Source organism: Coffea arabica, chromosome 2e (genome assembly GCF_036785885.1).
Source record: "Coffea arabica cultivar ET-39 chromosome 2e, Coffea Arabica ET-39 HiFi, whole genome shotgun sequence".
NCBI classification, from domain to species: Eukaryota; Viridiplantae; Streptophyta; class Magnoliopsida; order Gentianales; family Rubiaceae; genus Coffea; species Coffea arabica.
Genome location: NC_092313.1, coordinates 2,592,831 through 2,618,649, shown reverse-complemented (window position 1 = coordinate 2,618,649; position 25,819 = coordinate 2,592,831). Strand labels below are relative to the sequence as shown.

General features: G+C 36.6%; 5 protein-coding genes across 18 annotated transcripts; 3 read left to right on the top strand and 2 right to left on the bottom strand.

The window, feature by feature from the left end:
- The first annotated feature begins 2,477 nt into the window (after nucleotides 1–2,477).
- Nucleotides 2,478–4,289, top strand: LOC113730090 (uncharacterized). The gene is made up of 3 exons (XM_027254549.2): nucleotides 2,478–2,973; nucleotides 3,551–3,618; nucleotides 4,023–4,289. Exons 1-3 carry the CDS (start codon nucleotides 2,697–2,699, stop codon nucleotides 4,083–4,085), a joined length of 408 nt encoding a protein of 135 aa, XP_027110350.1. The 5' UTR covers nucleotides 2,478–2,696; the 3' UTR covers nucleotides 4,086–4,289.
- A 1,115-nt stretch (nucleotides 4,290–5,404) lies between these two features.
- LOC113730089 (protein phosphatase inhibitor 2) lies at nucleotides 5,405–8,353 on the bottom strand. Of its 2 annotated transcripts, none has more exons than XM_027254547.2 (5): nucleotides 8,199–8,353; nucleotides 7,589–7,737; nucleotides 6,946–7,058; nucleotides 6,211–6,387; nucleotides 5,405–5,905 (listed from the first exon to the last, which is right to left on the bottom strand). In XM_027254547.2, exons 2-5 carry the CDS (start codon nucleotides 7,591–7,593, stop codon nucleotides 5,661–5,663), a joined length of 540 nt encoding a protein of 179 aa, XP_027110348.1. In that variant the 5' UTR covers nucleotides 7,594–7,737; nucleotides 8,199–8,353; the 3' UTR covers nucleotides 5,405–5,660. The 2 variants fall into 2 exon arrangements, with proteins under 2 accessions (XP_027110348.1, XP_027110349.1); XM_027254548.2 differs by having other exon boundaries at nucleotides 7,589–7,658; nucleotides 8,199–8,276.
- A 1,417-nt stretch (nucleotides 8,354–9,770) lies between these two features.
- Nucleotides 9,771–13,385, top strand: LOC113730088 (uncharacterized). Its single transcript, XM_027254545.2, has 7 exons — nucleotides 9,771–9,945; nucleotides 10,828–11,012; nucleotides 11,475–11,615; nucleotides 11,984–12,092; nucleotides 12,225–12,286; nucleotides 12,752–12,855; nucleotides 13,000–13,385. Exons 2-7 carry the CDS (start codon nucleotides 10,920–10,922, stop codon nucleotides 13,106–13,108), a joined length of 618 nt encoding a protein of 205 aa, XP_027110346.1. The 5' UTR covers nucleotides 9,771–9,945; nucleotides 10,828–10,919; the 3' UTR covers nucleotides 13,109–13,385.
- Nucleotides 13,386–14,361: 976 nt separating this feature from the next.
- LOC113733463 (uncharacterized) lies at nucleotides 14,362–15,628 on the bottom strand. Its single transcript, XM_027259829.2, has 3 exons — nucleotides 15,180–15,628; nucleotides 14,765–15,011; nucleotides 14,362–14,647 (listed from the first exon to the last, which is right to left on the bottom strand). The coding sequence occupies exons 1-3, from the start codon at nucleotides 15,327–15,329 to the stop codon at nucleotides 14,571–14,573; spliced, it is 474 nt and encodes a 157-aa protein (XP_027115630.1). The 5' UTR covers nucleotides 15,330–15,628; the 3' UTR covers nucleotides 14,362–14,570.
- Nucleotides 15,629–17,772: 2,144 nt separating this feature from the next.
- LOC113717612 (sister chromatid cohesion protein PDS5 homolog D-like) lies at nucleotides 17,773–25,819 on the top strand. Of its 13 annotated transcripts, none has more exons than XM_072078114.1 (16): nucleotides 17,773–18,331; nucleotides 18,517–18,767; nucleotides 19,470–19,639; nucleotides 19,742–19,857; nucleotides 19,936–20,058; nucleotides 20,246–20,307; nucleotides 22,817–22,872; nucleotides 22,994–23,079; nucleotides 23,291–23,373; nucleotides 23,869–23,995; nucleotides 24,163–24,245; nucleotides 24,682–24,764; nucleotides 24,869–24,937; nucleotides 25,156–25,329; nucleotides 25,411–25,608; nucleotides 25,764–25,819. In XM_072078114.1, the coding sequence occupies exons 11-15, from the start codon at nucleotides 24,215–24,217 to the stop codon at nucleotides 25,480–25,482; spliced, it is 429 nt and encodes a 142-aa protein (XP_071934215.1). In that variant the 5' UTR covers nucleotides 17,773–18,331; nucleotides 18,517–18,767; nucleotides 19,470–19,639; nucleotides 19,742–19,857; nucleotides 19,936–20,058; nucleotides 20,246–20,307; nucleotides 22,817–22,872; nucleotides 22,994–23,079; nucleotides 23,291–23,373; nucleotides 23,869–23,995; nucleotides 24,163–24,214; the 3' UTR covers nucleotides 25,483–25,608; nucleotides 25,764–25,819. The 13 variants fall into 13 exon arrangements, with proteins under 13 accessions (XP_071934215.1, XP_071934213.1, XP_071934214.1 ...); XM_072078112.1 differs by having other exon boundaries at nucleotides 23,193–23,373; XM_072078113.1 differs by having other exon boundaries at nucleotides 22,971–23,079.

The window sequence follows — 25,819 nt, the reverse complement described above, 5'->3', positions numbered from 1 at the left end:
TTACCACTGTGAGGTTCTGATTCATTTTTTTTTTATCCTAATTGGTTTTGTTTTGCACTAGGTAATACTAAGCAACCCAATTAAAAAAAAAAGGCTTTGATTTTGTTTTGTGACTAGGCCTTAACTTGTGCTCGCGACATGCAGGAGACAAATTTTCACGACATCCAATCTTCCTTCGCACGCCCGACTAGTAAATTCATCATTGTCGTGAAAGTCATCTGTTATTTAATTGTTTCTAGTTTAATTAGATAGATTTACTTGTGAGATGCGAGCAACAAGTGTGTACAAGGAAAAAATTTTAAGCACCTGGTGAAATAAATAATTTTGGCAAAAATATTTCGCAATTAAAACAAGAAAAGAAATTAACACGCACATACATGTGTATGCAAAAACACGTAGCCGTCGGGAGGATTTTGCCTAATAATTAAGGTTGATATTCCGAAATTTAGAGGTTTTGATTGATAATTTCCCTACATTCTTCATGCTTTTGAAATTCCATTCATTCCTATTAGAAAAAGAATTAAAAAGAAAAAAAAATTGTCTCACAAGGCATCACGGCAATGCAATTAGTTTCGAGAAGCTGATGAGGCCCTGTCATTGCGTGTCCATACCGATCAAAAGATCTGAAGCCCACAGTCAATCCAATGGGCAATGACAATGATCTGCATTTATGAAGTCGGACAGTCATAGGGTTTTCTTTTGAAATGGACACGGACCCGACCAAGATTTACGGCTCACTACTGCATATTAAAGCCCATAACCAACGATTCCAGGCAATCTATTTCCATTTTCCAGACCCTTCGTCCGCACCAAACGTGGGGTTAGTTAAACAACGAATTGCAACATTTCATAATTTTGAATTAAGGCCTTATTTAATAACTCAATTCACCACTTAAATTTAATGGATTCAGATCTTAATATGTTTAGATGCGTCTGATACCGAAAAATTAAATATCTGAACAAAACTTGCTCCAAAAAATAAGTGATAAACTATTTATTCATCATTTGATGTGATACACACTTAAATGTATCAGATTTACGACTTAATAATTTAATAACTCAATGGATTCAAATTTCAGTTTTATCTGATGCACCTTAAGATTATATAAATAATGCTAATACTCCATAATTAGACAAACGCTTCTTGATTAAAATATAGAGTCCAAAACATAAATATTTCTCAGCCAAAAAGGAGAGGAAGAAATCGACTTACAAAAAGATATTGGAGCAGGGTATGTGTAAAAGATGAAATCAGAAATTCCGAAGGAAATGAATGGGGTAGGAGGGAGCATTCATCACTGTGTTCTTTATGCGCTTTCGTGTCCGCAGAAACAGCAGACTGATGTTGATGTCACGCAGAGCATAAACTTTATTGTATTCCAGTTTTGGGGAGAGGAATAGGGCGTTGTTAGGGCGGTTGCGTAAATTGGGATTGAAAACGTGGTCAAATAGGTAACGCGGAACAAAAAATCAAAAGCCACGATGACAGTCCAAATAAGAAGATATACAAAAGTGATCAGATTTTTTTGTTTTATAGCTTTGCAGTGTCCATAATTTAATTCAATCCCACAGGTCTCTGTGCTTGAGAAAAGATTCTCCCATGATATTGAACGACATAACCTCACCAAAATATCTCCTCCTTCCCCACCCAGAATTTAATCCCCGGCCTTGAGATATTTTTCGCTCACCGGCTCTCCTGTACGCTATGCTATGCGCCTCGCTCCCATACCCTCACCAGCCGTCGTGAGCTCCACATCCTTGCTCCTTTTCATTCATTATAAATAAATAGTATAAGACTGGCGGCTGTGGGGCACAGCACAAGGCGTTGAAAACCATTTGAGCTCTAAATCAAAATAATTCAGAATTTTCTAATAGTGGATCTTTCAAGAGAAAAATTTCTAGATAATGTATATTATACCTGACATGATTATTATGTGCTTATTCATGCTACTATTTTCGATCTCTTTTTTTTTGCGATGGCGAAGCGAAATATAGGTTCCTTCATAAAAAGAATGATAAAAAGGGAAAAATATGTCAAACGATCTATGAAATAAAAGTACTGTTTATATTTCGGCAAAATCTACTTATCAGAAAATTTGACGTATTGAAGAAGAAAAAAAAAGGTGATAATTTTTACCCAAATATATTTGCTTACATCATCATTACAATTTTCAATACACTTTTTAATCTTTTCAATTATTTTTTTATCTCACATACATCATATCATAAAGAGTGCTATAGTAAAAATATCTCAAATAATTTACGATCCAAACACATTCATTCATTGTTGATTACGCGATACAGTAACAACTTTTGGATATTTAATGGAACAGCATTAGGATTTAGGCGAGATGAGCGAGCGGAAGGGAGCACGTGGCAGTCAGAAACAGTGAGAGAGAGTGTCTCTCGTTCGTTGGTCGACTAAAAATTATGCCAGCTTGGCTTCATCAGGTTGCTCTATAAAAGCCCGTACGACTCTCCATACCCATGTTATCATGTTTCTAGACTTATGACTTCCCTCCAACTCTCGCCCAACACAAGGACATAATAATACTACTACTGCTGCGGATTAGGACATTCACATCTGTTTTTTCAGGAATTTCTGGGGGAAACACAGCCAAGTCCAAGTCCAAGTCCAAGTCCATCGAAAACTAAAAAGCTTTTTTTTTTTTTTTTTCTTTTCCGGCGAAGTTGTGATGGATATGGATGATAGCAATACTGCTACTAGGAAGAACAACGGTAGTAGTTGTGGAGGAGGATCGCCGAGTTGGTGGTGGACAGACGAGAGGCACGTACGTTTCTTGAACTCGATTGAGGCTTCCTTCGTCCGAGCCATGTTTGACCACAACAATAATGCCAGCAACCGTCGTCAGTGTCACAGCCTGCGCCTTGATCGCCCGTTACCTGACTGTTTTGACTCCACCCTAGATGTGGGGAAGGATAGACGACGGAGGCATTCTATTTCTACCTCAGGTATAATAATATAATAGTAATTAATTATATTACTCCCCAGTTTTTCTTATATGTTTGATAGTATAGCAGTAGTATAATATCGCCGCTACTACTAACTAGTAACTACTACTTGCCAAGGAGGATAGACTCGAATGTAGTTTCTGTTCTGTTCTGTTCGGCGTAGACCCACATAATATGGTCGGACATTGTTGTCATAATTTACAATAATGATATGATGAAAAGTGTAAGTGGTACTGGTGGGTGGGTAAGATGATCGGGAGGCTTGTGAAAAACCACCATGTATTTCTGCTGCAGCTTCTCTCGCTTTCTTTCTGCATTGTATTATTGATTCCCCCCGTTTGGCTAGAATTGTGACGTTTTACTGGCCATCCAAACAAAACACCTGCCTCATCAAAACGATGATATGTAATTTGCAAACTACCGAATATGCCTCCCAGATATTTTGCTTCGCTTTTTCACTGTAGAATATGTATCTTTCCTCTCTCTCTCTTTTCTATTATTCTGGGTTCTGGAGAAATTACTACTATATATGATTTACATATAAAAAACATGTTGGTTTTGCTATCAAACGTGACAGATGCTGCGGAGTACTCATCCAGTGTAAGGACAGACAAGAAAAGTAGACGATTATCTTCACATGATCAGGTTTGCGCTGCTACTTTTATAGCTAGCTGCTGGTAACCTGTCGCGTTATTGTACTAATAATAACTAGTAATTCATCATTATTAAGCGGATGGTACAAAAAAAGCGTTCTGATCCATAATTTCAAAATTTTCATCTTATCTTAAGAAAGACTAACTAACTAACGTGCTTATCAAATGATAATTGTAGATGCGATATTTATTGTCATCCGATATCTTTGAGACTTAATTACATCACTAATCATGTGGGAAAATACTGCTGATTTTTTCTTTTTTCTTTTTTTATAATTAGAGCAGCCATCCATCATCAGATGAGATGGTCCTTGATCCCCTCATCTTCTTCTTAATTGGGTGACTACTAGTACTAATGGATGGATTGATTAATGATGGATGGGAGTGTCCTCGCAGGTGGTCCCGCAGCTGGAAGGTGATGATGATGGAATTAAAGATGAGAAAGAGAAGGAGGTGTAATAACCGTAAACGACCACCGGCACCGGCTGGAGGAATTCAGATATATCCTCCTTCCGCCCCGACCCACTTTTATCTTCTAAGACTACTATTAATAGTAGTAGTAGTATTATTTAGTGACTTTTGTGCCCCGCTCTTTTTTTTTTAATTTTTTTAATTTATAAAAAAAATGTTTGTCATGTATATAATCAGTTCCTTCCAAGACTAGTATGAGTATCTTGCAGGATGCAGAAGACCAAAATCCTTTACTAGCGTTTTGTCCAAATTCGCTCGTGGAATGGCATTTTGAGACTATCTGTCGTAGGCGCCCTGATACGTTATAGAAAACCCATGCCTTGATGGATGGATGGATGGAACAATGACATCGAAATTCATATGGGTTCATAGGACAAAACAACAAATACCAAGTTGTAAAAAGTTGGAACTGTCCTAATTGGTTTCAATACAGACCTTTTGAACATGAGACATGCAAAAAGCTGGTCCCCTTACGCTAGAATGAATGTCCAATCGACAGCGTTGATCTTGGAAGAAATCCTTTTCCTTCTGCAATGGCATCATTTTAGATCTTACCTGTAACGCAATGGATGGATTAACACGCAAGAGGCGAAGGGGTTAGCTGTTGACAAGTGGGCTTACGGTTTCTTTTTTCCTGCTTAAATTTCTTCTCCAGTTTCCGGCCGGCGACATTGGGCCTTAACTATTCACATGCTGATTGTGTTTGGCATGATCTAAGTGCTAAACTCCGATGCTTGGACCCGCATGGAAACAAGTCTTATCTGTTCTGCTTCTGCGTCAGACTTTTACAATTCTGGACTCTTCCACCTGAGCTCCACCATTCATGTCAGCTCGTATATTGCAAAATTTACTACTGGCAGTGGCACACCTTTTTCTTTATCAGACTTCTGTCTACGACACTGCAATTACGAATTGCACCGAGCAATATCCTGTCGTCTTTGGAGCAAAAACTTGTGTAGAACGGTCTACAAGTCCACCCAAAGATCAAGTGGTATACATTGTGCCGCATCATCAGCATTAATTAAAATGATGAGGCCTAGGCCCTCCAATGTTCTCTCTCAGTTCTTCTTTCAGTACGATGAAAATTCCATTTGCAGCAACATTCCAAATTAAGAAGGTTTCATTCCGCTTTCTTCCTCGATTTGCATTTTTCTTTTCCTTTTAACTTTGAGAACCGAAAGTACCCTTTGAATCAAATATCAAAGGGCTATGATCCGAGAGTCTTGTCGAACCAGGCAATCCGGTATTTCAACTTCAACCCTTCGATGCTTAAACTGATTGAACTCAAAATGGTTAGCAAGCTTAACTGAACTCAAAGCGCTAGGAACATTTTGACCTGAAACATTATGCTCACCAAGCATCATGTTTTCAGCAACTGTTACAAGATTATTCCCTCATTCACCAGAGGAAGTCTGTCAAAAGATCCTACATATTAAAAATGCTTATATACATCTCAAAGGAAGAAAGCACACGTTCCAGATCAAAGCAGATCCGAGAATTGCAACAAAACCACCTCAATGAAAAAAAGAAATAAACATTTCCTGTAAATGTTTGTAACATCAACTAAGTTCCATTGGCAGGCTTTGATGGTCCAGTGGCATCATTGTCCCCTTCTATCTCTATGTCTTTGACTCCATCAGCCAAGGCTGATGGGTCATTCTTACCCTTTCTCTCACCATTTTCATCCTCATCTTCAGATGCATCTTCAAGCAAAGAGCCCTTTCTTCGCAATTCCTTCACTTTGCGGAACTCGTCATAATGAGCCCGTCTGTGCTCCCGAAAGGTCCTGCTTCTTTCTGAATCAGAATCTGATGCATTTGTAGCAAATCATCTCTTAGAATCATATGGAACTGTATTGAAGAATTTATTCAAACAACAAAAATAAACATTAAGAGAGAAAATTATCATCCCCTTGAGTACTGCTAGCAGTAGCCTCAAATAGTGCAGCTGTCGTGTTGATCCAGAAAGAATTCTAACTGGTTTACCTATTTCATAAAAAGTGACTTTCCCAACAAAAAGCAAGCTTTACTTAAATTTCCACAAACAAAATTTTAATTTGAGAAACTACACAAATTTTGATGAAAATACAATTGGGCATTGATTGGAGATACACCTTCATCTTGATCCATGGCATCTGCTTCATCCTCAGATGATGTCCAGCCTGAGCGTCTTGAAGTAGTTTTACTGGAAGAAGCCATGTCATTCAATGCAAAACATATTGCTTCCGCATTCACTGGATCAGCAGCCAACCCATCATCAAAGCTACCTCCTCGTATAGGAGACAATGATCCTAACATGATAAAATGTTGACAAAGAACCAATTAAAAAAGCAACTGACAAGTAACGCAGCCAGTTGTCTCTTTTCTGGGGTGACGAACATCACTAATACTCAACTTGCATGTCATGCAAGATAAATCATGAGCTTAACAATAAGTCATATTCACACCAAATACAGGAACAAAAAGTTTCTAGATAATTGCAAATGAGAAAACCACTTCAAGTTGGTCACAAGGGCAGTGAGATAAATAGCTTAGCGGCGATTGACATTTATTCCATGATTGAAGCTTGAGATTGACAGATAACGAATTTTGACAGTTCAGGCACAATTTAGTCCTCCAAACACCATTTTCCTGAAAGTAAGCCCACTGATTTAACAATCTTATCCACTTACTGCCCTTTATGGTCAACTACCACGAATGTGTAAACCTAACATACCCTTAGAGACCTCTTAGGAGAAAACAGAAAAGAAATGGGGAGGGAGGGAGGGAGGGACGGGGACAGAGAGAGGGAGGGACGAGAAGAAGAAGAAGAAGCATTGAAAGAAGCAAGAATACTCAAACAAACGTACCATCATCATCAATCATAGGATGATATGGCGTCTTTGGTTCTGTAATCTTCTGTCTTACAGGCTTATTTGCTTCAATCTCCCCAAGATTGGCTTCATCCCATCTCACACGTCCCCTGGCACCAGAATGAACATGCTCAGATCACGATATATCTTGTTTAATATTTGAGAGACGTCCAAATGATGCAGACTTTCCCTTGGACAGTCATGAATACAATTCTAAAAACATTAAAAATCAGAATGGAGAAAAGTAAATGAACAGAATAGTCAATTCTTTGCCAACAGTACGCCAACAACAAGAAAACCTCCAAAAGAGTTATGTATGATCATATTCATTAGCCAGACTAGTACTACTTCTTTAACATAAGTTTCTGTTCGTCATGCACATTTGACCAAACTCAATTGATTGAACACAGCTCCATACCGTACAAAACTCAATAACAGGCTTGAAATATGTGCAATCAACTCAAGGAAAATAACTCGCCACTTGAAATTGAATGGGAGAGGAACAACAAAAGAATTATGAAATCTATCTTTAGAGATTTCAAGCCTCAATCATGGTGATATTTGTAAGCATAAAATGCAGCCAATAAGTAAAAGCTATAGGAACCCCAGTAAGCAGAAAGCATACGGAAGGGGGAATTACCTCATTTCCGCAGTCAAAAGGAAATATTGTACAAATCCCAGCACGGGTTCAACAGTTGACCGTCAAACAGCTAGCAGTGAACAGCAAAACAAATCTGGTAATAAGCTTTTTTGGCTCAAACAAGTAAAATTTCCTCCAAATTAGAAGTTCTGTAGCAAGTACAGACAAATTCAGATTTTAATCTCCATCCACATCAATGGACCATAACAACATTTTCAGGCTACGGTAAAACATTTTTAGAACTCGGCTATTCTATTAGATGAAAAATGACTAATCACAAACGAAGCCCTAATGGTTACTTATAAATGGAACCAGAACCCCCGCCCCCCCCCAAAAAAAAAAAGCTAAAGAACTACTTACCAAACAAGATAATTTATTCAAAATCAAGAACAGACAACAAAGAATATCCGATTAAGCACTTCTTACGAAACATTCAATTCATTGACAATTTTCATTCAATGTTCAGGGGCCCAGGTGCATGAAATTCGGAACTTCCCGATATTGCGAGAGGTTCGCCAAAGTGAAAAAAGAAATAACCAAGCTTATGGCATGGCAATGCAGGGGGGCGGTTGGAAAAAAAAATGGAAGAAGGAGAAGACAGAGATCGTACCTTTGAAAAGATGAAGGAATGGTAGCTGTTCCCTTGCTTCCTCTTGCGAAAATGTATTTATGTCAATTGTTTGAGGAAAGCTGCTTGTTCTACGATTCCTTTAATACCCCTGCCACTTAGGTGTATTAGCAAATCGCCCTCAACATCGCCCCAGCACGACCGACATCATCTTGGGCTTTTCTTTTTACTCAAACGAATGTCCTGATTTAAGTTGCTGCAATAATTTGCAAGCCTTTTTGTATAAGAGATCCGATTAATATTTTCCTTAGTTTAAATTTTTTTTATTTCAACACTGCCCCACACACACACACATATAATTATTTTTAATTGTGTAATATGCATGTATTTAATGGTGTTCATTTAAAAAAGAAACTAGCATTCTTAACATTGACCAAAGAGTTGGACGGATGAAAGGAAGCTAGTATCCCTTTTTTACTAGGATTGGAAATTTGACAAGAACTAATTATTTTTAAAGTGTACATGCATCAACTTCTTTTTTAAGTAAGAAATCCCAGCTACTTGACTTAATCATTCTCTCAAGTTTTAATTCCATTTATTTACTATTTATATCATATATTCATATGTAATGAGAGGGGAAGGAAAAAAAAAGAAAGAAATGAACACAATTGGCCAAAAACAACCGAGGTCATTAAACTTTTAAAAAAAAGGTCATTAAGCTTATTTGTTGTATCTATTAGTAGTATTTTTCTGAGCGAGTTTGACTAACTCCGGGTGGAAAGAAAGAGAAGAAATGGAAATAAAGAAAGATTGACTTTGTTTCATGCACTTAATTAATTAAATGTAACTAGTTAGTGTGTTTGGATTGAAGATTATTTCACTTTATTTACACACATTGATTTGCTAGCATCATCAACACATTTTTCAATCACCTTTTTATCTCACACATATTATATCAAAAAAAGTGATATAGTAAAAAATATCTCAAATAATTTACAATCCCAACACACTCAGTATGGCTGCCAGGCTAGTGGGAGTGGGGGCCTACCTATATACTCATATTAGAATTTTGTTAACGTAATTAAGGCGGTTTGGGATTGCGATTGTTTATTCAAAAATACTTCACCAATAGAATTTTTAACAAAAATACTTATTAAATACTTAAATATTTAAAATAAATTGTTTGAATACATAGTTGAATAAGTATTTATTGTATTAAATAATATGTAATATAAAATATTAAAATATATTTATCTCTTTATTTAATTCATAATATAAGATAAAATAATTAAATTTAATATTTTATTTTTTAAAACATAAAAGCTATTCTAATAATATTTTTAACGCTAAAAAGTTAACTCTAATTTTACAGAACCAAATGCCTCAAAAGTTTTTGTAACATCCAAAAGCGTTTTTTCACCGAAAGTACCGCGATGTCAAACGAGGGTGAAAGAAGATGACGTGCAGCGCACCCTGTTCCACTCAATACGGGTCTGGGTCAAACGTCAAAACTCCGAGTGTTCGAGATTGGCAATTTGGCAGTTGGCACAAACCAGGGAGGGCATTGTGGGAAATAGACATGAAAAGCAAGATGAACGCGAGAACAATGGGCCGAGAAAATTATTATGAACAAAATTCCGTAATAAGCAACAAAACCGGTGGGGGATTTGAAGCTCTTCAAACAAGAAGGGAAAGGGGTTATTAAAGAAATTAAAAATCGAGCTGAAAGAAAATTCCCAGATAGCTCTATTTGATTTGCAATCTCGCTCATTCTTCTTTTCCGCATACAGTAAGAACATCTTCTTCTCTTGTGCAGTAGTATTATAATTGATTCTTTGATCCTTGATCTGGAGCTTTTTTTTTTCTTTCTGTTTTCGGTTTATTGAATTTCAAGTATTTTATCAGTAAATAAGTAGTGGGGTTATTTTGTATCGAGTGTTCCGGATTCAAGATCTTGTTTTCCAGTCGCATTAGTTATTGCGCCTTTGTCGGTTCTGTATCACAGGCCTGGGGAAGATCAGGTCCTTAAACTCAGGGGAAGATTCATCAACTTAACTACGAAAAACTGAGATATACTGATTTTTTTCTCCCTATTTTCTTCTAAGGATATATCTAACCTAGATTGGTGGAATATATTGTGGCGAGGTTAGTGTGAGCATATACATATTGATGGCGTTTTGGACCCATCTGCTGTTAATTGTTGCTCAATATGGAATACAGATATGAATTTCATTGGAGGCAGCTATAATTGGGATTCCAGCTCTTTGCCGCTACACACACAGCATCTCGCAATATTTCTTTTATATCTCATAACTTTCTAATGATTTAATTCTTTGAAACTAGTGATCTCACTGACATTTAAGTTGTTCTAGGAGATATGCGAAATGCTTACTCCTTCATGGTACTGAATGGTGGGTTGAAGCAAATTGTGTTTCTTTCAAGTTTTCTGCCTTGGGTCTCTTTTTTTCTCTGTGTCTCTATGAACTCTTTCATTCGCAATTGATGCAGGAAAAAGAGTCTTACAGAAATAATTATAAAATAAAAATTTTGCCAATCAGCATGTTTTTCCCTTTCCTTTCTCTTGCTGACACCTGACACCTGTTTGTCTATGAACTCATCCTTTTTTTTTAATTATTGGTTATTGTATCGATATCTTCCTTCTCTGTCTCAGGATATTTTTATTGATGGCTAGAAAATGAAGTTATCTGGAACCTACTGAGAGTTGAGTAGAATGCTTGATAGAGACAATATAACAAGTCAGAGATGTTTTCGTTGTTTTATGGACTTTGGAAGTACATGTTCAGCAAAACAGAGTTTCATGTTCTTATTCTTGGAATTGACAAGGCTGGGAAAACGGTAATATCCTAACTAGTTTTCTTGCTTGTTGCATGCAGCTTAATTTTATACCTCTTGAATTCTTTATTTTTCTAATGCTACATAACGTTAAGCAAGCTAAGTTTTTCCATCTTACAACTGCACTTTGCATTTCTTCCACCTTTACATTTTTGTGATTGTATATTACCAGATTTCTTGAAGTTGAAAAAGTTGCCTCTGACTTCTACACTAAGCATCAGTGAGAAGTGTCTTGTTTATATTTTGTTTAAATGCAAAGGGAACTTCATTATGTTTTAAGAATTTTACCATAAATGTGCCTGAGTTGCCTTCTCCTCTGTGCTCTCCTATTCATTTATTAATACGCATGGACAATGTCTGCTCGTACTTTTGATGCAGTTTTACCCATACGAATTACTATGGATCAGTCTTATGAAATTATGTCTGATTATTATTAGTATTACTATTTATCTTTGATATGTTTAGACACTACTGGAGAAACTGAAGTCCCAATATTCAAATTTGGAAGGCCTTCCTCCTGATCGTATTGTTCCAACGGTGGGACTTAATATTGGTCGAGTTGAAGTTTCAAACACAAAACTTGTCTTTTGGGACCTGGGAGGACAGGTATTGAAACATAAGTTTCTGGTCTTCAATTGCATTAGTTTTCAGGCAAATGTGTATTCCACATTTTGAAATTTCTGTCTAGTAATAATAGAAGCTAGTTCTGTAGCACATCTTGCTAACTAAAAAGCTATAACTGTGACAGTATTATCACTGTTGTCCCTGTGTGATGTTGCAAAACAGACTAATTGTCTTAAAATCTCCTTCTGCTGTATGATTATTAGGGAAAACATCTTTTCCCGTTGTTTTTGAACCATCATTTCTGGCATATAAAAGCCCTTTCTACTTAAACCACTTTGTGAGGTCCGTGAACTTGCCGTCTTTCAAACTGAGGAATTGGGTACTGATGTGTGATTGTCATGTTACATCAGCCTGGTCTTCGATCAATTTGGGAGAAATATTATGAGGAGGCACATGCAGTAGTATACGTTGTTGATGCTGCCTGTCCTTCACGGTTTGAAGATTCTAAGTCAGCACTTGGTAAGCAGTGTAGATCAAGTTAAATTAGTGAAATGTAACTTTTTGCATGTCATCATTACCATTTGTCGCTTGAGTTAGGATCTTCATTTTATGTTCTAATGTGCTCTGCTTCGTGCACAATGTGATGAACAGAAAAGGTTCTTAGGCATGAAGATTTGCAAGGAGCCCCACTTCTCATATTAGCAAACAAGCAGGTATTACTGTTTTTCACACCTTTATGCCTTTGTATAACCTCATTTGCAAAATGAAGAAAAGAACACGAAATATTGTTCTCAAAAACTTTTTCCCCTCCTCCTTTGTGATGTACGTGTTACTGTATAGAGAATTAGTGCTGCATCACATTACCAATATATTTGTTGTTATGGGCTTTCCAAACATTCTTATTTCCTTTCTTTGATAATTGAAAAGGACGGAAAGGATGTTCTCGGTTCTTTCCTATGTGGAATGTTCTTTGCTCATTTGGTCGTAACCTGTGATATAAACATTTTGAATGCGCAAAAAGATAAATATTTATGATGATCTCTTTGTATATTCTTCCTTCACTTGATTAGTTGTGAAAGAAATTGAGGCATCTTGTACAATTACCAAAAGGTTTGCTATCAGTTCTCTTGTTCTTTGAAGCAATTGTTGCTAATTAAGATGCAAGATCTGCATTGCAGGATCTAGCGCAGGCAGTAACAGCTGAAGAAGTTGCGCGGTATCTAGATCTCAAGAAATTGGATGAACGAGTTTATACTTTTCAAGCTGTTTCTGCATATGATGGGTAAGTATAAACTGCTGGATTTAATTGTCCTAGAGTCCCAATTGGAAGCTTTGTGCTGCTTGTGGTGACGTACAAGAAAATGTGTACTTCGTGTGCTTCTTGTACATTAAAGGTTCTCATTCTAGAGTTCGTCATTGATTACAGGACAGGGATTAAAGAAAGCGTAGACTGGCTAGTAGATGTCATGGAGAGAAGTAAGAGAACTGAAATGTTAAGAGCTCGTGCTAGCGTAGGAATTTCTGGCCCTGCATAGAGATTAATTCTACCATTACAATTTATTTTAGCAATGTTTTGTAACTTAAGTAAATAGGGATTCAGCTCGGATCCTTCAGGGATTCGAGCTGGTCCTCACCAATTGATACATCTCCATTGCAAGCTGCAAATTCTTCTTGATGGAAGTTCCCATTCGCCTGGAATTTTGCTTCTTATTGTTCGTAAGAATGGCATACATGATTGTTGTGAAATTAGCTGTAAAACAACCCTACTTTTCTATACAGAATTGCTTCATCTGGGCTTTTACGGTTTTTTAACGATACTTTGCTATTGGTGTACCTGTCTGCGTTTAATTGGTGTCTAGTGTTGCTGTTTATGCTTTTCCTCTTTATTGGAATCCTCGGTGGCACCTGATAGTGCAAGTTGTATTTTGGTAGATTGAATTTGAAAGAGAGGTATCAATTGGACTTTTCGAGCTCTTGCTAAAGCTCGGCTTATAAATTATATGAATTTTTGGATTTCGAACTTTAGGGACTGTTTGATTTAGGAGTTTTGGTACTTGGAATTACAATAATTCCAATACTGTACTCTTGGTCCAGTGTAATAGGAATTGACCAAAATCCTTATTAGTGGGGGAATTATTCCATTTTCCTTTCCAATTCCAAAGCAAGAACCAGGCGCCCCCTTAGAGTTTCAAGCTCATGTTAAAAAGTTCAAGTTCAATTCATATTATCATTTGAGTTTTAAGTTCAAATCGGGTTTGATGAAAATTCATAATTATATATAATATATATTTTATAATTATAAATTTATTTATGAATTATTAATATTTTATGTTGTATTATGGAGTGCTAACCAATCCGAGTGTTTACCGCCCCACTTTTTAAATTATTAAAGTCGCCAAAAAATAGAAATACATAATTTCTGGCTTATTCTTATAAAATTTGATCTGATCAAATGAATTTGTAAGAACACCCAAACCACCATGCACTTCATCCCGAACCCCCAACTTATCATGGAGGATTCTTGATAGTATATTTTATCAACAGAGATTTTATACTCAACCCAAGATGGATACTAGAATTCGAAACGATTAGTGTGGGCTCGAGGATTAATTTTATACTCAACGAAACATCAATACTAGATTTCAAAACAAATAGTATGGGCTCGAGGAAAAATAGGAAGTAATTATAGAGCAGAGCATCTTTCTTTTTATTTTTATCATTTAATTCGCTTCATCGTATTCGTAATTTATATCTCTTTCCTTATATCAAACGGTATAAAAAAAAAATGTACCATCCCAAACAGAAACCAGTTTATGACAAGAGAATGAACAGTTTCTGTGATGATCAAGAAGGAAGTTACACAAGCACTAGAGGATTGAAACTGAACTTTTGCCACTAACTACTCTTTTTTTTTTTCAAGTGCTTCTCAAGAAGGCAACAGGAAAATCAAATTCCCTCGCTTCTCCACGAGAGCGCAAAGCAGGATACGATGGTAATTCAGGCAAAGGTATATCCACAATTTGGCGCAAGGGAACTTGGCGTACTGATTTTTCCCATGGCAACAGTTTGAGGTCCTGAATTTAGCACCGAAGCATATGAGGAAAGAAATGTCAAACACTTTATTCCGTTGAATAGATTGATCTAGATTTCTGAGTTGGGCAATATTAGATAATGCAAGTTTGATTTATTACCAGAGATGAGCGCCTTTGGTCTGGTCTTGAACAATATCTTGTGGCGAATAATTCCAATGACAGCCAATTGTACCCTTGAATTTGACGGAGAAGCAATATCCCCTCCACTATCCTTCTCTTCCTCTCCCTCTCCTTCAACCACATCCTCATCTGAGACCCTAGTTTTCTTCAACACCAAAATAGGCTTCTTCAGGGGCACCTTCGTCCCCGTCAACTCGTGGTACCCTACTGTAAACGTGTAACTTTCCTACAAACCCACCGAAACAAGTTTCACAGATATGCTACGAGAAGCTAGAAGCGAGGGAAAAAAAAAGAAGAGAAAAATTCAGAAAATTGTCATGGTTAAAAATGAAGGCTGACAGGCCAGAAAAGGAATTAATTAATTGAAAAGGGAAACGGTGGGGAATTGGGAAACCTGAGACGAGGGTCGGCAGAGAAGGCCGATATGGAGATTGCGGAGGCGATCTTGAAAGGAGGGCTGGGCCTCAACCACGCCTTGGAGTTCCAGAATTGCCCATTCCGGGCAATTGCCTTGACCGCAGCTGCACTTCACCTTTATCTGCATCCCCCGTGCGATTACCCAACGGATGAATTGAATTCAAGCAGTGGGGGTGGATTTTTTTTTTGGGCTGTCAAAAAATGGCAGGTTGAAGGAGTAGTAAGTAACGAGGAAAGGTTGGAGGACAGACGGCTAGTGACCAGTGAGAGAAAATTAGGAGGGAAAACAATATGGATTTGGCGGCAAAAGGGCGGGCCATCCATCGATCTGGAACATCTTCTCTCAGCGGAACCGTGTCGTTCCACGCGCCACGGATGAATCAACTTATAACAAAGGGATAATTTCGCAAAGCTCCCTTGAGTTTCGAACAATTTTTGCTGTTGGCACACTTTACGTGTGTACTATTTTTGAACGTGTACAGACAAAAGGATATATATATAGAGCAAATTATCCGGTTGGCCATTAAACTTTTACCATCGTCGAGTTTTGGTCACTCAACTATTAAAAGTCTGGTTTTGGCCACTCAAATATATAAAAGCGAGACGCGAGGCCATTCTGTTAGATTTAGCCGTTAACTTCATCGATGCGTCCGTTTGCACGATTTCCAATACAAAAAGCAGGGACCATTTAGGAAGGCCTGGCTAATGCTCCTCCAGCTCAGAAGGCCTTATTAGACGGGCATAAATCTAATCTTAAAATCAAGAAATCATCGTCAGGAGCAAGAGGAGGAGGAGCCCAAAAAAAGGAGGAGGAGTTCTATGACAGGAGGAGAGGCGTGAAGAAAGCGTATGGCTTGATGTCGAAGAGTCTTGAATTGGAGAAACCTAATCAAGCCACGCCGTTGTGTGAAATGAATAGACCATGTATTTCGCTTGCGGTGAATGGCAGAAGGAAGTCATTTTGCTGCTCGCAAGCTGAGTTGGCTGACTTCTTTTGTTGCACCGGCGTCAAGGTTGTGGCTGTTGACATGCCGCCCTTTATGCAGATTCATGCTGTCGATTGTGCCAGAAAAGCTCGTGATAGCTTGGAAAAATTCACTTCCAAGACTCTTGCTTTTACCCTCAAAAAGGTACTCCTGCCTGCTATAGCATCCGTCAAAAGAGCAATCAGTGTGGGCTTTTTGGTTTAGGTTCTGTGATGTGGGGCTTTCTTTTTTTTTGTTTGTTTTTTTTTTTCCCTTTTGGGGGATCAATTCGCTTGCTGATCAGCAGGCACGCTATTCTGCATCTATTTTTTCAGGCCTATTCTGTAAACAATTTTTTTAAAATTTTATAAATAGTTGGTAAAGTAATCTTTATTAGCTTTTTACAACAAGAAGAAGAAGGTCTATTTTCAACTTCCTAAATTGACCCTGCTTTTTATATTGAAAATCGTGCAAACGGACGCACCATGAAGTTAACGGCTAAATCTAACAGAATGGTCTCGCGTCTCGCTTTTATATATTTGAGTGGCCAAAATCAGACTTTTAATAGTTGAGTGACCAAAACTCGACGATGGTAAAAGTTTAATGGCCAACCGGATAATTTGCTCTATATATATATATATATATATATATGTGTATATAAGAGTAATAATCATTTGGAGACATTTATTTGATGAATTTGAAGTCTTGCATGCGGGAGCAACAATCACTTGGCATAGAAGAGAAACCATGTGATGAAACATTAAAGTTACTAGTTGTGGAGAAAGGTTGAAATTTTTAAGAAAAAGTTGATTGAATAGAGAATAATCACAAAAGACTATTAACAAATGATTTGGAATGTTAAAACAAATATGTGATGTACTAGATGAACATCTAGGTATAGAGACTTTTATTATTGTAGAGATATCACATAGCATTTGAAAAATTATAAGTTTTTATTGGGATTGGGAGATCCTTTAAGAAAATTTATTTTATAATTTGGACAAAAAATGTAAAAAATGCACAACTTATGAATAATTTATAAAACATGTAAAATCATTCACAATAATATATAAATGACTTTTACTTTTCCCATCTTGAGAGAATTTCAAATTAATTTTTTTAGCCATCTCAAATAAGTTATAAATACAATTTTAAACACTTTTCCTTTTTCTTTTTAATTTCCAAGCTAGCGATATGGATAAAAAAAAGCAAAATGCTAAATAATTTATAAAATTTCTTAAATTGACTCAAAATAGCTTACATAAAAGGAAATATTTCTTTATTTGGTAACCTAAAAGATACCTAATTAACATATCAAACAAATAAAGGTGGATCTAACATTAAAGTTTTAAAATCATAATCAACCCTCTAAATTGCAACACCTTAGTAAAAGAAATCTACCCTTCCATCAAAATATTGATCCACTATTATATTTTTATACATATGTATAAAAGAGCGAATGCAATGGCCGAATTGAGTGCTTGTGTTGGTGATGTGGCCAATTGTGATTGGCTAAAGAGTGTTCGTCCAAATTTTTTATTCCCACGATGCTGTTACTGTTCACCATTTGCTCTGCAGGCTACTTTTTTTGGCCTTTTACACCGCAGACTTGATTGATTGACTGGTTAGAATTTGGGAGAAGTAGTGGACCAAAAATTTTCCTCCTCTCCCCTGATTTGATTTGCAGATCACCGTCACAAGTCATCTCCCACTCTCCACTTTCCCCTCTCCATTTCTTCATCATCACCGCCTCCATTACTCCCTTTCTTCCTCTGTTTTCACTTTCTTTCTTTTTCGTCACCCTGATCATTATCATTCAGAAATGAAAAACTACATCCAACCACCTCCACTTCTCCATTTTTTCCTTCTTTGAAAGCCGACCTTTTCATTTCTTTTTTTTTTCCCTTTCTTCTTTCTTCCTTTACCCACGGGACCAAAACAGAAAAATGCAGATGATTCCTATGTCTCACATCGTGGTTGGAGAGTGTTCGTCCAACTTGTTTTCATTTTTCCTCTTTCATTGTTTCTCTGTTTTTCCTTCTAACTGACTAACTGATAACGTCTAATTCTAATTCTATTCTAACAAGACCTAAACTCCTAAACTAAGCCCTAGGGTTTTTGACGTCGCGCCGTTGTTTCTCCAAACCCCTCAGGCAACGAAATGGTAAGGCGGCTCTTCACCACCAAGTTATTTCTGTCTTCTCGATGATGATTGTTACTGATACACATATATGCAGATGCTGCATTCTAATTTCCAATCTTTCGTTTGGTTTTGAAAAAAACGCCATATCTCTGACATTTTGAGTTCTTTGTGTTGTCATTGATGGATGCTTTTTTTTTGTTTTGAAGGCTCCAAAGAGAGGTGCGAGGGCTCCAGCTGCAGTGGCGAGGAGGAAAATCGAGAAGGTGGCGAATCCTCTGTTCGAGAAGCGTCCGAAGCAGTTTGGAATTCGAGGAGCCCTCCCACCGAAGAAGGATCTCACCAGGTTCATCAAATGGCCTCTCAATGTCCGGATCCAGAGGAAGAAGAGGATCCTCAGGCAGTGCTTGAAGGTTCCTCCGACGCTCAACCAGTTCTCCAAGACTCGACAAAAATCTTGGTCGCCTCTCCCTCACTCGCTTTTTATTTATTATGCTGTTTCCCCTTTTTCTTAATGTTATACGATGATTTTTATCGGGACTCTAAGTTGTTCACCTTGATTGCACCATCTTGACAACCCTGGTCTGGTATTTGACTGCTGTAAAGAAAAATCCAGTTATTTTCTTGACATAAATCTGTGCTTTCTCGCATATTGATCACCTATTGCACTTGTAATCATACTTCAAATGCTTACTCATTCTTATTCCCCCCCTTTCTCTCTGATGATTGCGTAGAATAGGATCCCATGGTTGAGCAGGGCAAACGGTGTTGCTGTAACTAAATAGGAAATGAAATCTTTATGTAAATTTAAAAATCATTCTTTTATGGTTCTTAGCCAACTGGATATGCCAGATGTGGTAAATAGAAAGAAATTGAGGTTGCTCGGATCATAATATTTGTACATGGTAATTGTACATCATCTTCCCCTATAATCTCTTGGATGACTAGAAACTGAGTCGTAATGTGTCGCTCTATCTGTTGTCATGAAATTGGTAAAAGCTAATAATTTGCTGTGGTAGATTTAAGGGAGTCTCTAAATTTGTCCCTATCTTAATAATACCAGTCAAGGAGATATCCTGTTTCCTTTCGGGGTTGCCATTTCACTGCTTCATTTTTTCTCTTGCCAATGTATGTATTTTCTGATGCTTCCATTGATATGCAGCAACAAATCTATTCAAGATGCTTCTCAAGTACAGGCCTGAGGACAAGGCAGCCAAAAAAGAGCGTCTTCTCAAGACAGCTCAAGCTGAGGCTAAAGGGAAAGCTTCTGATGCTAAGAAGCCAATCGTTGTCAAATACAGTTTACAGCATGTGACGTGCCTTGTTGAGCAGGTCTTTATCGTACTTTTCTTCTATATTTTGTTCGTTTTCTGTAGTGTCTCACTCTTGGTAGTACAAGCTGTGGCTCATAGAAATTATTTTCTGCTGAACAAGGCACAATTGTTGCTCACGATGTGGAACCAATCGAGTTGGTTGTTTGGCTTCCTGCTTTGTGCAGGAAGATGGAAATTCCCTATTGTATTGTGAAGGGAAAATCGCGATTGGGAGTGGTAAGTTTCCTTCTTTGTGGAGCCTTTTTGGACGCTTTTATTGTAGCCAGGACTGATGTAATTGACACTCTCTCGCAGATTGTTCATAAGAAAACTACATCGGTCTTGTGCCTGACCTCAGTGAAGAATGAAGATAAGTTGGAGTTCTCAAAAGTTTTGGAGGCCATTAAGGTGATACATAATTTCCTACAGGTTGTACAGGTAATGATATTGTGATTCAACTTAAGGTGACATAGCTATAACAAAATATGTGTTATACACTAATATGTATTATTACCTTTTAAGATGGCTTTTCTTTCCACCTCATTTATCACACACATTCAATAGATGATTTTACCTTTTCTTAATCTCTTTTTTCCAATTTACCTAATTCAATATGTATTGTCAGGTTCTCTATACTGAGCCGATGAATATTATGATTTGTTATCTAACATTCAGCAGTTAGTTAAGGTACTTTCTGTCATACTTTCTGTTCTTTAATAGTTATCAAGAAATTGTGGTACTTTTACAATATGTATGTGTTTTGTTTGTCCAGTGCAGCTATGTATTATCAGGAATTTGTATTTAATTATATGCTTTTGGTATTATGTTAAATATGTTCTAAGTGATACGAAATAGGACTCTACTTCTTCTAAATTTTCAAGTCTCAACTTGTGCACTGATTATTAAAACCATTGACATTCATGTATTTGCTAATACTTGGGTGTTCGATTTTTGTTTGCCAAGTTCCATATCTGTTAATTTCAATGAATTCATTTGAATGAAGACAATAAATAATGCTTTGCATTTGATGCTTGCAAATAATCAGTGGTTCATTCCACTGGGGCAAATCTTGCTTTATTTTTTTTAATCTTTAATCCCTTTTTAAAAACTAGAAGTGAGATTTTTTGTCCGTCATAGGTTTCTCTCAATTTGTAAACCTTCCAATATATAAGTTGTTGACTGGAATTGTTTACAGCCTAGAGGGGCTTGACTTTTGATGATAATTTCATGGGATGCTTGACTTCAAAAAATTAATGATAAATCTCATTTTGTGCTTGTGAAATGAATGGTGGAATTTTCTCTTTCTATGAGGCAGAAGTGTTGTTTGGATTTAAGCATTTTTCTTCTACTATTTTCTTTAATATGCTTTTAGTACTTCTGGTAATAAAAGAGTTTCACTCATTTGCACTTTACATGGTGAGGTATTGTTATTTTTTCTGGTGGTGACTTTCTTTTAATTTGCAAAAGATTTTTCACAATTCACCTTGAGAATGAAAATTGTGATTCAACTTAAGGTGACATAGCTATAACAAAATAAATGTGCTTAAGAATAAAATGAGCTAAGGCTCGCAAAGAATCATAGTCTTGAGTTTTTATCAAATAAAAAAGGTCAAATCATTTCTAATGAAACTATTGCATTACTTTGGCATTGATTGTAAACTATGGAAACATTTTGTTTTATTATTGGTTATGCATGCAAGTATTTTGTGTAATTTTCTAACTGAAGGGGGAGAATTAGGAAGCATTAAGGAGAAAGCTCAGTGATTTGCTTGTCTTTATCTTCTACTACTATGCCTGTGATTGTGGTAAATAAGCTAGCTAGCTATCGTGGTAAAGTTTGCTATGCATTTTTTATTGTAAATTTTTTAAATTCTTTCTCCTGATCAAAAGTAGAAGATGAGAAGAAAAATAAGCAGCTTAAAAGAAAAACATGGAATTTCAGCCTAATTGAGTCATGTAAAATGGTCGTGAAAGGATGTTGTGCACGACACATGATTTTTTTGCATTGTAATTTCTTCTTCTTGCTTAGTACTTCTCTAACCTTTTGGATTTTTTGTGGGGTTTAGTAGTCTAATTTTTGTATATTAATTTGTATATATATGTTGTAGGTGCAAAAAATTGGAAATTTCTTCCAACATCAGATTCTGTAAAATTTTCCCCTTTAATAACGTGCATTCTATTTGGTTATCTTTTTAAAAAAATAAAAATTGGAAAGAATCTTAATTTTTTTTCGCAACTAAAAAGTATCAGAATGCATTTAACAAATTTGAGAAAGTTCTTTTATGATTTTTTCGTTTAAAAGATATTTTTGGGCTATCTAATCTGTTTATTGTTTGTGGTATTGCAAGTCCAAAAATTGGAACTTTGCTTTCATTCCCTTCATAAACCACTTTGTATAGGGTCTTCCGCGGTTTTTCCTCATCTCTTGTAATTCTTTCTTTTGTTTGCTTTGCTTAACTACTTTTTTTCCCTATATTTTCTTTACCCTGTTTATTTGTTTATTTCATGTTTCTATCTATTATTTTTCAGTGCCAAAATCGACAAGAAACTCTGCCTCCCACTCTTCCTCTTCCTCTCCTTTTTCTATAGAAAAATCCCCTGGCAAAACCCAAGGCCCGAGCTTCGATTCTTCTATTGTTGGCAAAGTTGAAAAGTACCAACCCATCTTATAGCTATCTCCCTCATCCAAGGCCACTATGATTTTTCTAATTCAATCCTTTTCTCTGCCTTCGTTGAGAACAATTAAGAATTACTCTTTTGTTAATTAATTAACATATATATAAAAGGGGGAATGCCATATCTCAAAAGAGGTGCTTGTGGTGGTGATGTGGTCAATGGTTATTGGCTAGAGAGTGTTAGTCCAAAATCTGTGCTCCTCACGTGAGTTTACTTTGGATTCCATTGTTCCTTAAAAAAAAAAAAGTGTCCTATGACAGATATTTACCACTGTTTTCATCTCACTTTCTCCGTCTCGGTCTCCCTCAGAGCTCAGACGAACACTCTTCCTCTCTTGCTCTCCCTCTCTCTCAAACGATGACCAAATCTATCATTCATCTACATGCTTTCTTTCTTCTTTGTTAATCAACAAAAAGAAGAAAACAAAGAAGGCACTTTGATGTTTTTGGGTTTAGTTTTTGTTTCTTTCTTTATTTTCTTGAATTTGCAGTTACTCACAATCACATTTTGCTTCTCATAGATTGAGGACAATGGATTGAAAGTCCACGAGAAGGAGAAAAAGAATCAACTTTTCAGGTTGTGCGATTTTCTTTAATTTATTTTTTCGGTTAAGATCCTTCCAGTTTGATTCAAGATGGGCTCTTGCCTTCGATGATGGCTTTGATCTCTGATAGGCTGCTTAGACATCCTAATACAGATGTCAGGATTTCAGTTATGTCTTGCATCTGTGAGGTGTTAAGGATTAGTTCTCCGCATCAACCTTATGAGAATGAAAGAATGAAGGTAAGCTGAACACCTGCAACAGTATTTACTCTTTTCTGTATTTGTTTGTCTGCTTCCTGTTGTATACTTGTTTAGAGCCAGTTCTCAGCCTTTTCATTTGCATGCTGTACAAGATATTTTTCGGTTCACTTTAGCTGCATTCAAGAAGTTGTCGCTTTTCTCTGGTCCCTGCTATGCTAAAGCTTTGCACATTCTTGAAATCGTTGCGAAGGTCAAATGCTGCATCATCTTGCTGGACATAGGCTGCGACTCATTGGTCACTAAAATCTTCGAAGTCCTTCTAAGTACCATTAAGTAAGGCTAAGATGTTACAGCTAATTTTTAATATGTATTTTTATTGTCAAGACATTTTGATTAACTGCCTTTTCTCTTTGGGTCTTGTAGTAATTGATATTTGTTTGCTTCTTTAAATTAACTCTAATACTAACAATTAAGGTTATCTTGAATTCGAACTTGTAATAGCATTGAATTCGAACTTGTAATAGCATTCCCATTATGTTCAACCTTCTTTCCTGCAAATATGATCTGCTTTCAACTTCGTGAACTCCTCATTTAGCAGCAATGAAATTGAAAATTTTGCTCGACTCATGGCAAGCCTTTATTATTTGTTGTTGAGTGATCAACTCATGGTATGCAATGCAACTAGCCTAACGGAGTAATTTAGAAAGTTGTACCAAATTAAACAAATTAGAGGTATTCATTTGCTAATCTTGCACCTGTCTCATGCAAGTCAACACATTCAATTGTCATGTGCTGATTGTTGTTCTGTGTTTGAATGTCTAATACAAGGTTCAACCACCCACAAGCTGTATTCTCATACATGGAAGATATTATGACTTGGCTTTTAGATGAGAGTGATGACATCCCATTGGGTCTTTTAAAGCCGATTCTAGCTAGTGTGCAAAAGGAAAACCAGGTACCCTTCCTTATATAGATCTCTGTTTCATTTATTCTTGTTCTTGTTTTATTATTACTCCATTACCTTTATTGTTTGCCTCAGATTACTTCACCCGTTTCCTCTTGGTTAGGAGAGAGTATTAAAGAACTGCTCAACTAAAGTCAGATCTTTTCTTATGAATGCAGTGAAGTTGATGAGGCTAGATATTAATGATTATGCCGATATAGTTGCTTCATTATGCCGAGAAATGCCAGCTGGGGACAATGTGGTGCTCATCTTCTTGTAAAATTTTTTACCTCTTTTTATATGTTAAACAAGCATGGCTAAGCTTTTTATTATATATTAATTGTACTTGTTTTACGAGAGCTTACAGTCAGTGGCAAAGGAAACTCTGAGTGTATGGAAAATCAGTCCCTGGGAATGGTCTTTGCGTATAGAATGCTCCAATTTTCGCCACTTAAGTGGGAAGTAGTGTGACTAATATATTTTAGTTGAATTAGAAAGTTGTTAGTATATGTTCCTTTTAAGTTTGCAACCTAGAGCTTGTCATGAGCAGCAAATTAGAGCTAAGGGAAAACCTGAAAGAAAGAAGAGAAATTAAGTAAACATTGTGTCTAATGAATTCCAGAAACACTAAAATGGCCTTTGTGCATAATTTGGTTTCATAGTTTTGTGAAAGAAATGGTGATTTTTCTTTGTATCAGGGCTGATATCTGCTCATTTGGAATCCACCACACTGGAGTTGGCTCATGGTCATGCACCATTCTCGAAATATCCCCCAATGAAGGTATGGACGTTATATGCAACAACACCAGATAACAATAATGAACTTGATGCAACATGTTCTTGAACTGTAGTTGTGCACTTAATGGAACTTCCTCGTTTTGGTAGGTTCCTTTGATGACCATACAAAATGCGCCTCCTGGACTTGATTATGACCGCGATAAAAAGTTCCCCAAGGCATGTCCTTTTTCTTCTAATAGTTGGCTACTGTGCTTAGATATAAACATTTTCTAGCACACCAAACTGGATCAATATTCTATCTGTTTGTTTCTACTTAGATATAAACTTTCTCTAGGACACCAAGTTAGATCCATATTCTAGCTGTTTGTTTCTATTTCGGCATTTCCTCATTCTTATGTTTTTTATTGCTAAAGCATTTCCTCAATTTCGAACAGTGTTTTAAAGAAATGGTTGCAATGTGCTTGGTGAAAGACTTGACAAAGAGGCTAACTGCAGAGAAACTATTGAAACATTCCTTTTTCAAGAATGCAAAGCCTCCAGAGCTTTCTGTGCAAAAAGTCTCTGCTGACTTACCTCCGTTGTGGAATCATGTTAAGGCAAATTTGAGTGTATGTCATTTTAATGTTACTGTTATGGAACTGCCAACCATCATTTTATTTTCTAATGATTTACCTACTAAAAAATTGCAGCTTAAGGATGCTGCACAACTAGCTTTGAAGAAAATGCCTTCAGCTAAACAGGAAGCATTATCACACGTCTAAGACATCAGAAGAATTTATTGGCTGTTTGATCTTTTATTTGTAACTTTCTGAATGTACATTAATTTTGTGCTCAATCTTAGTTTAGATAAATCTTAGTTTAGATATTAGTTCGATTATTTTTTGTAGGTATCTTTTTTTTTTTTTTTTTTTTTTTTTTGTCAACACAGGGGTATCTGGGGGTAGCGGTCTGGGACTGGATACCTGACACCGCCATTAACCCCAACTAATCCCACTGCGCCTGAGAGAGCGGGCCCCACCGAATCATCAGGAATTTTTTGTAGGTATCATCTGGGACTTTTTCAGCAAAAAAAATGCAGATTTAGTACATTCATTCTCA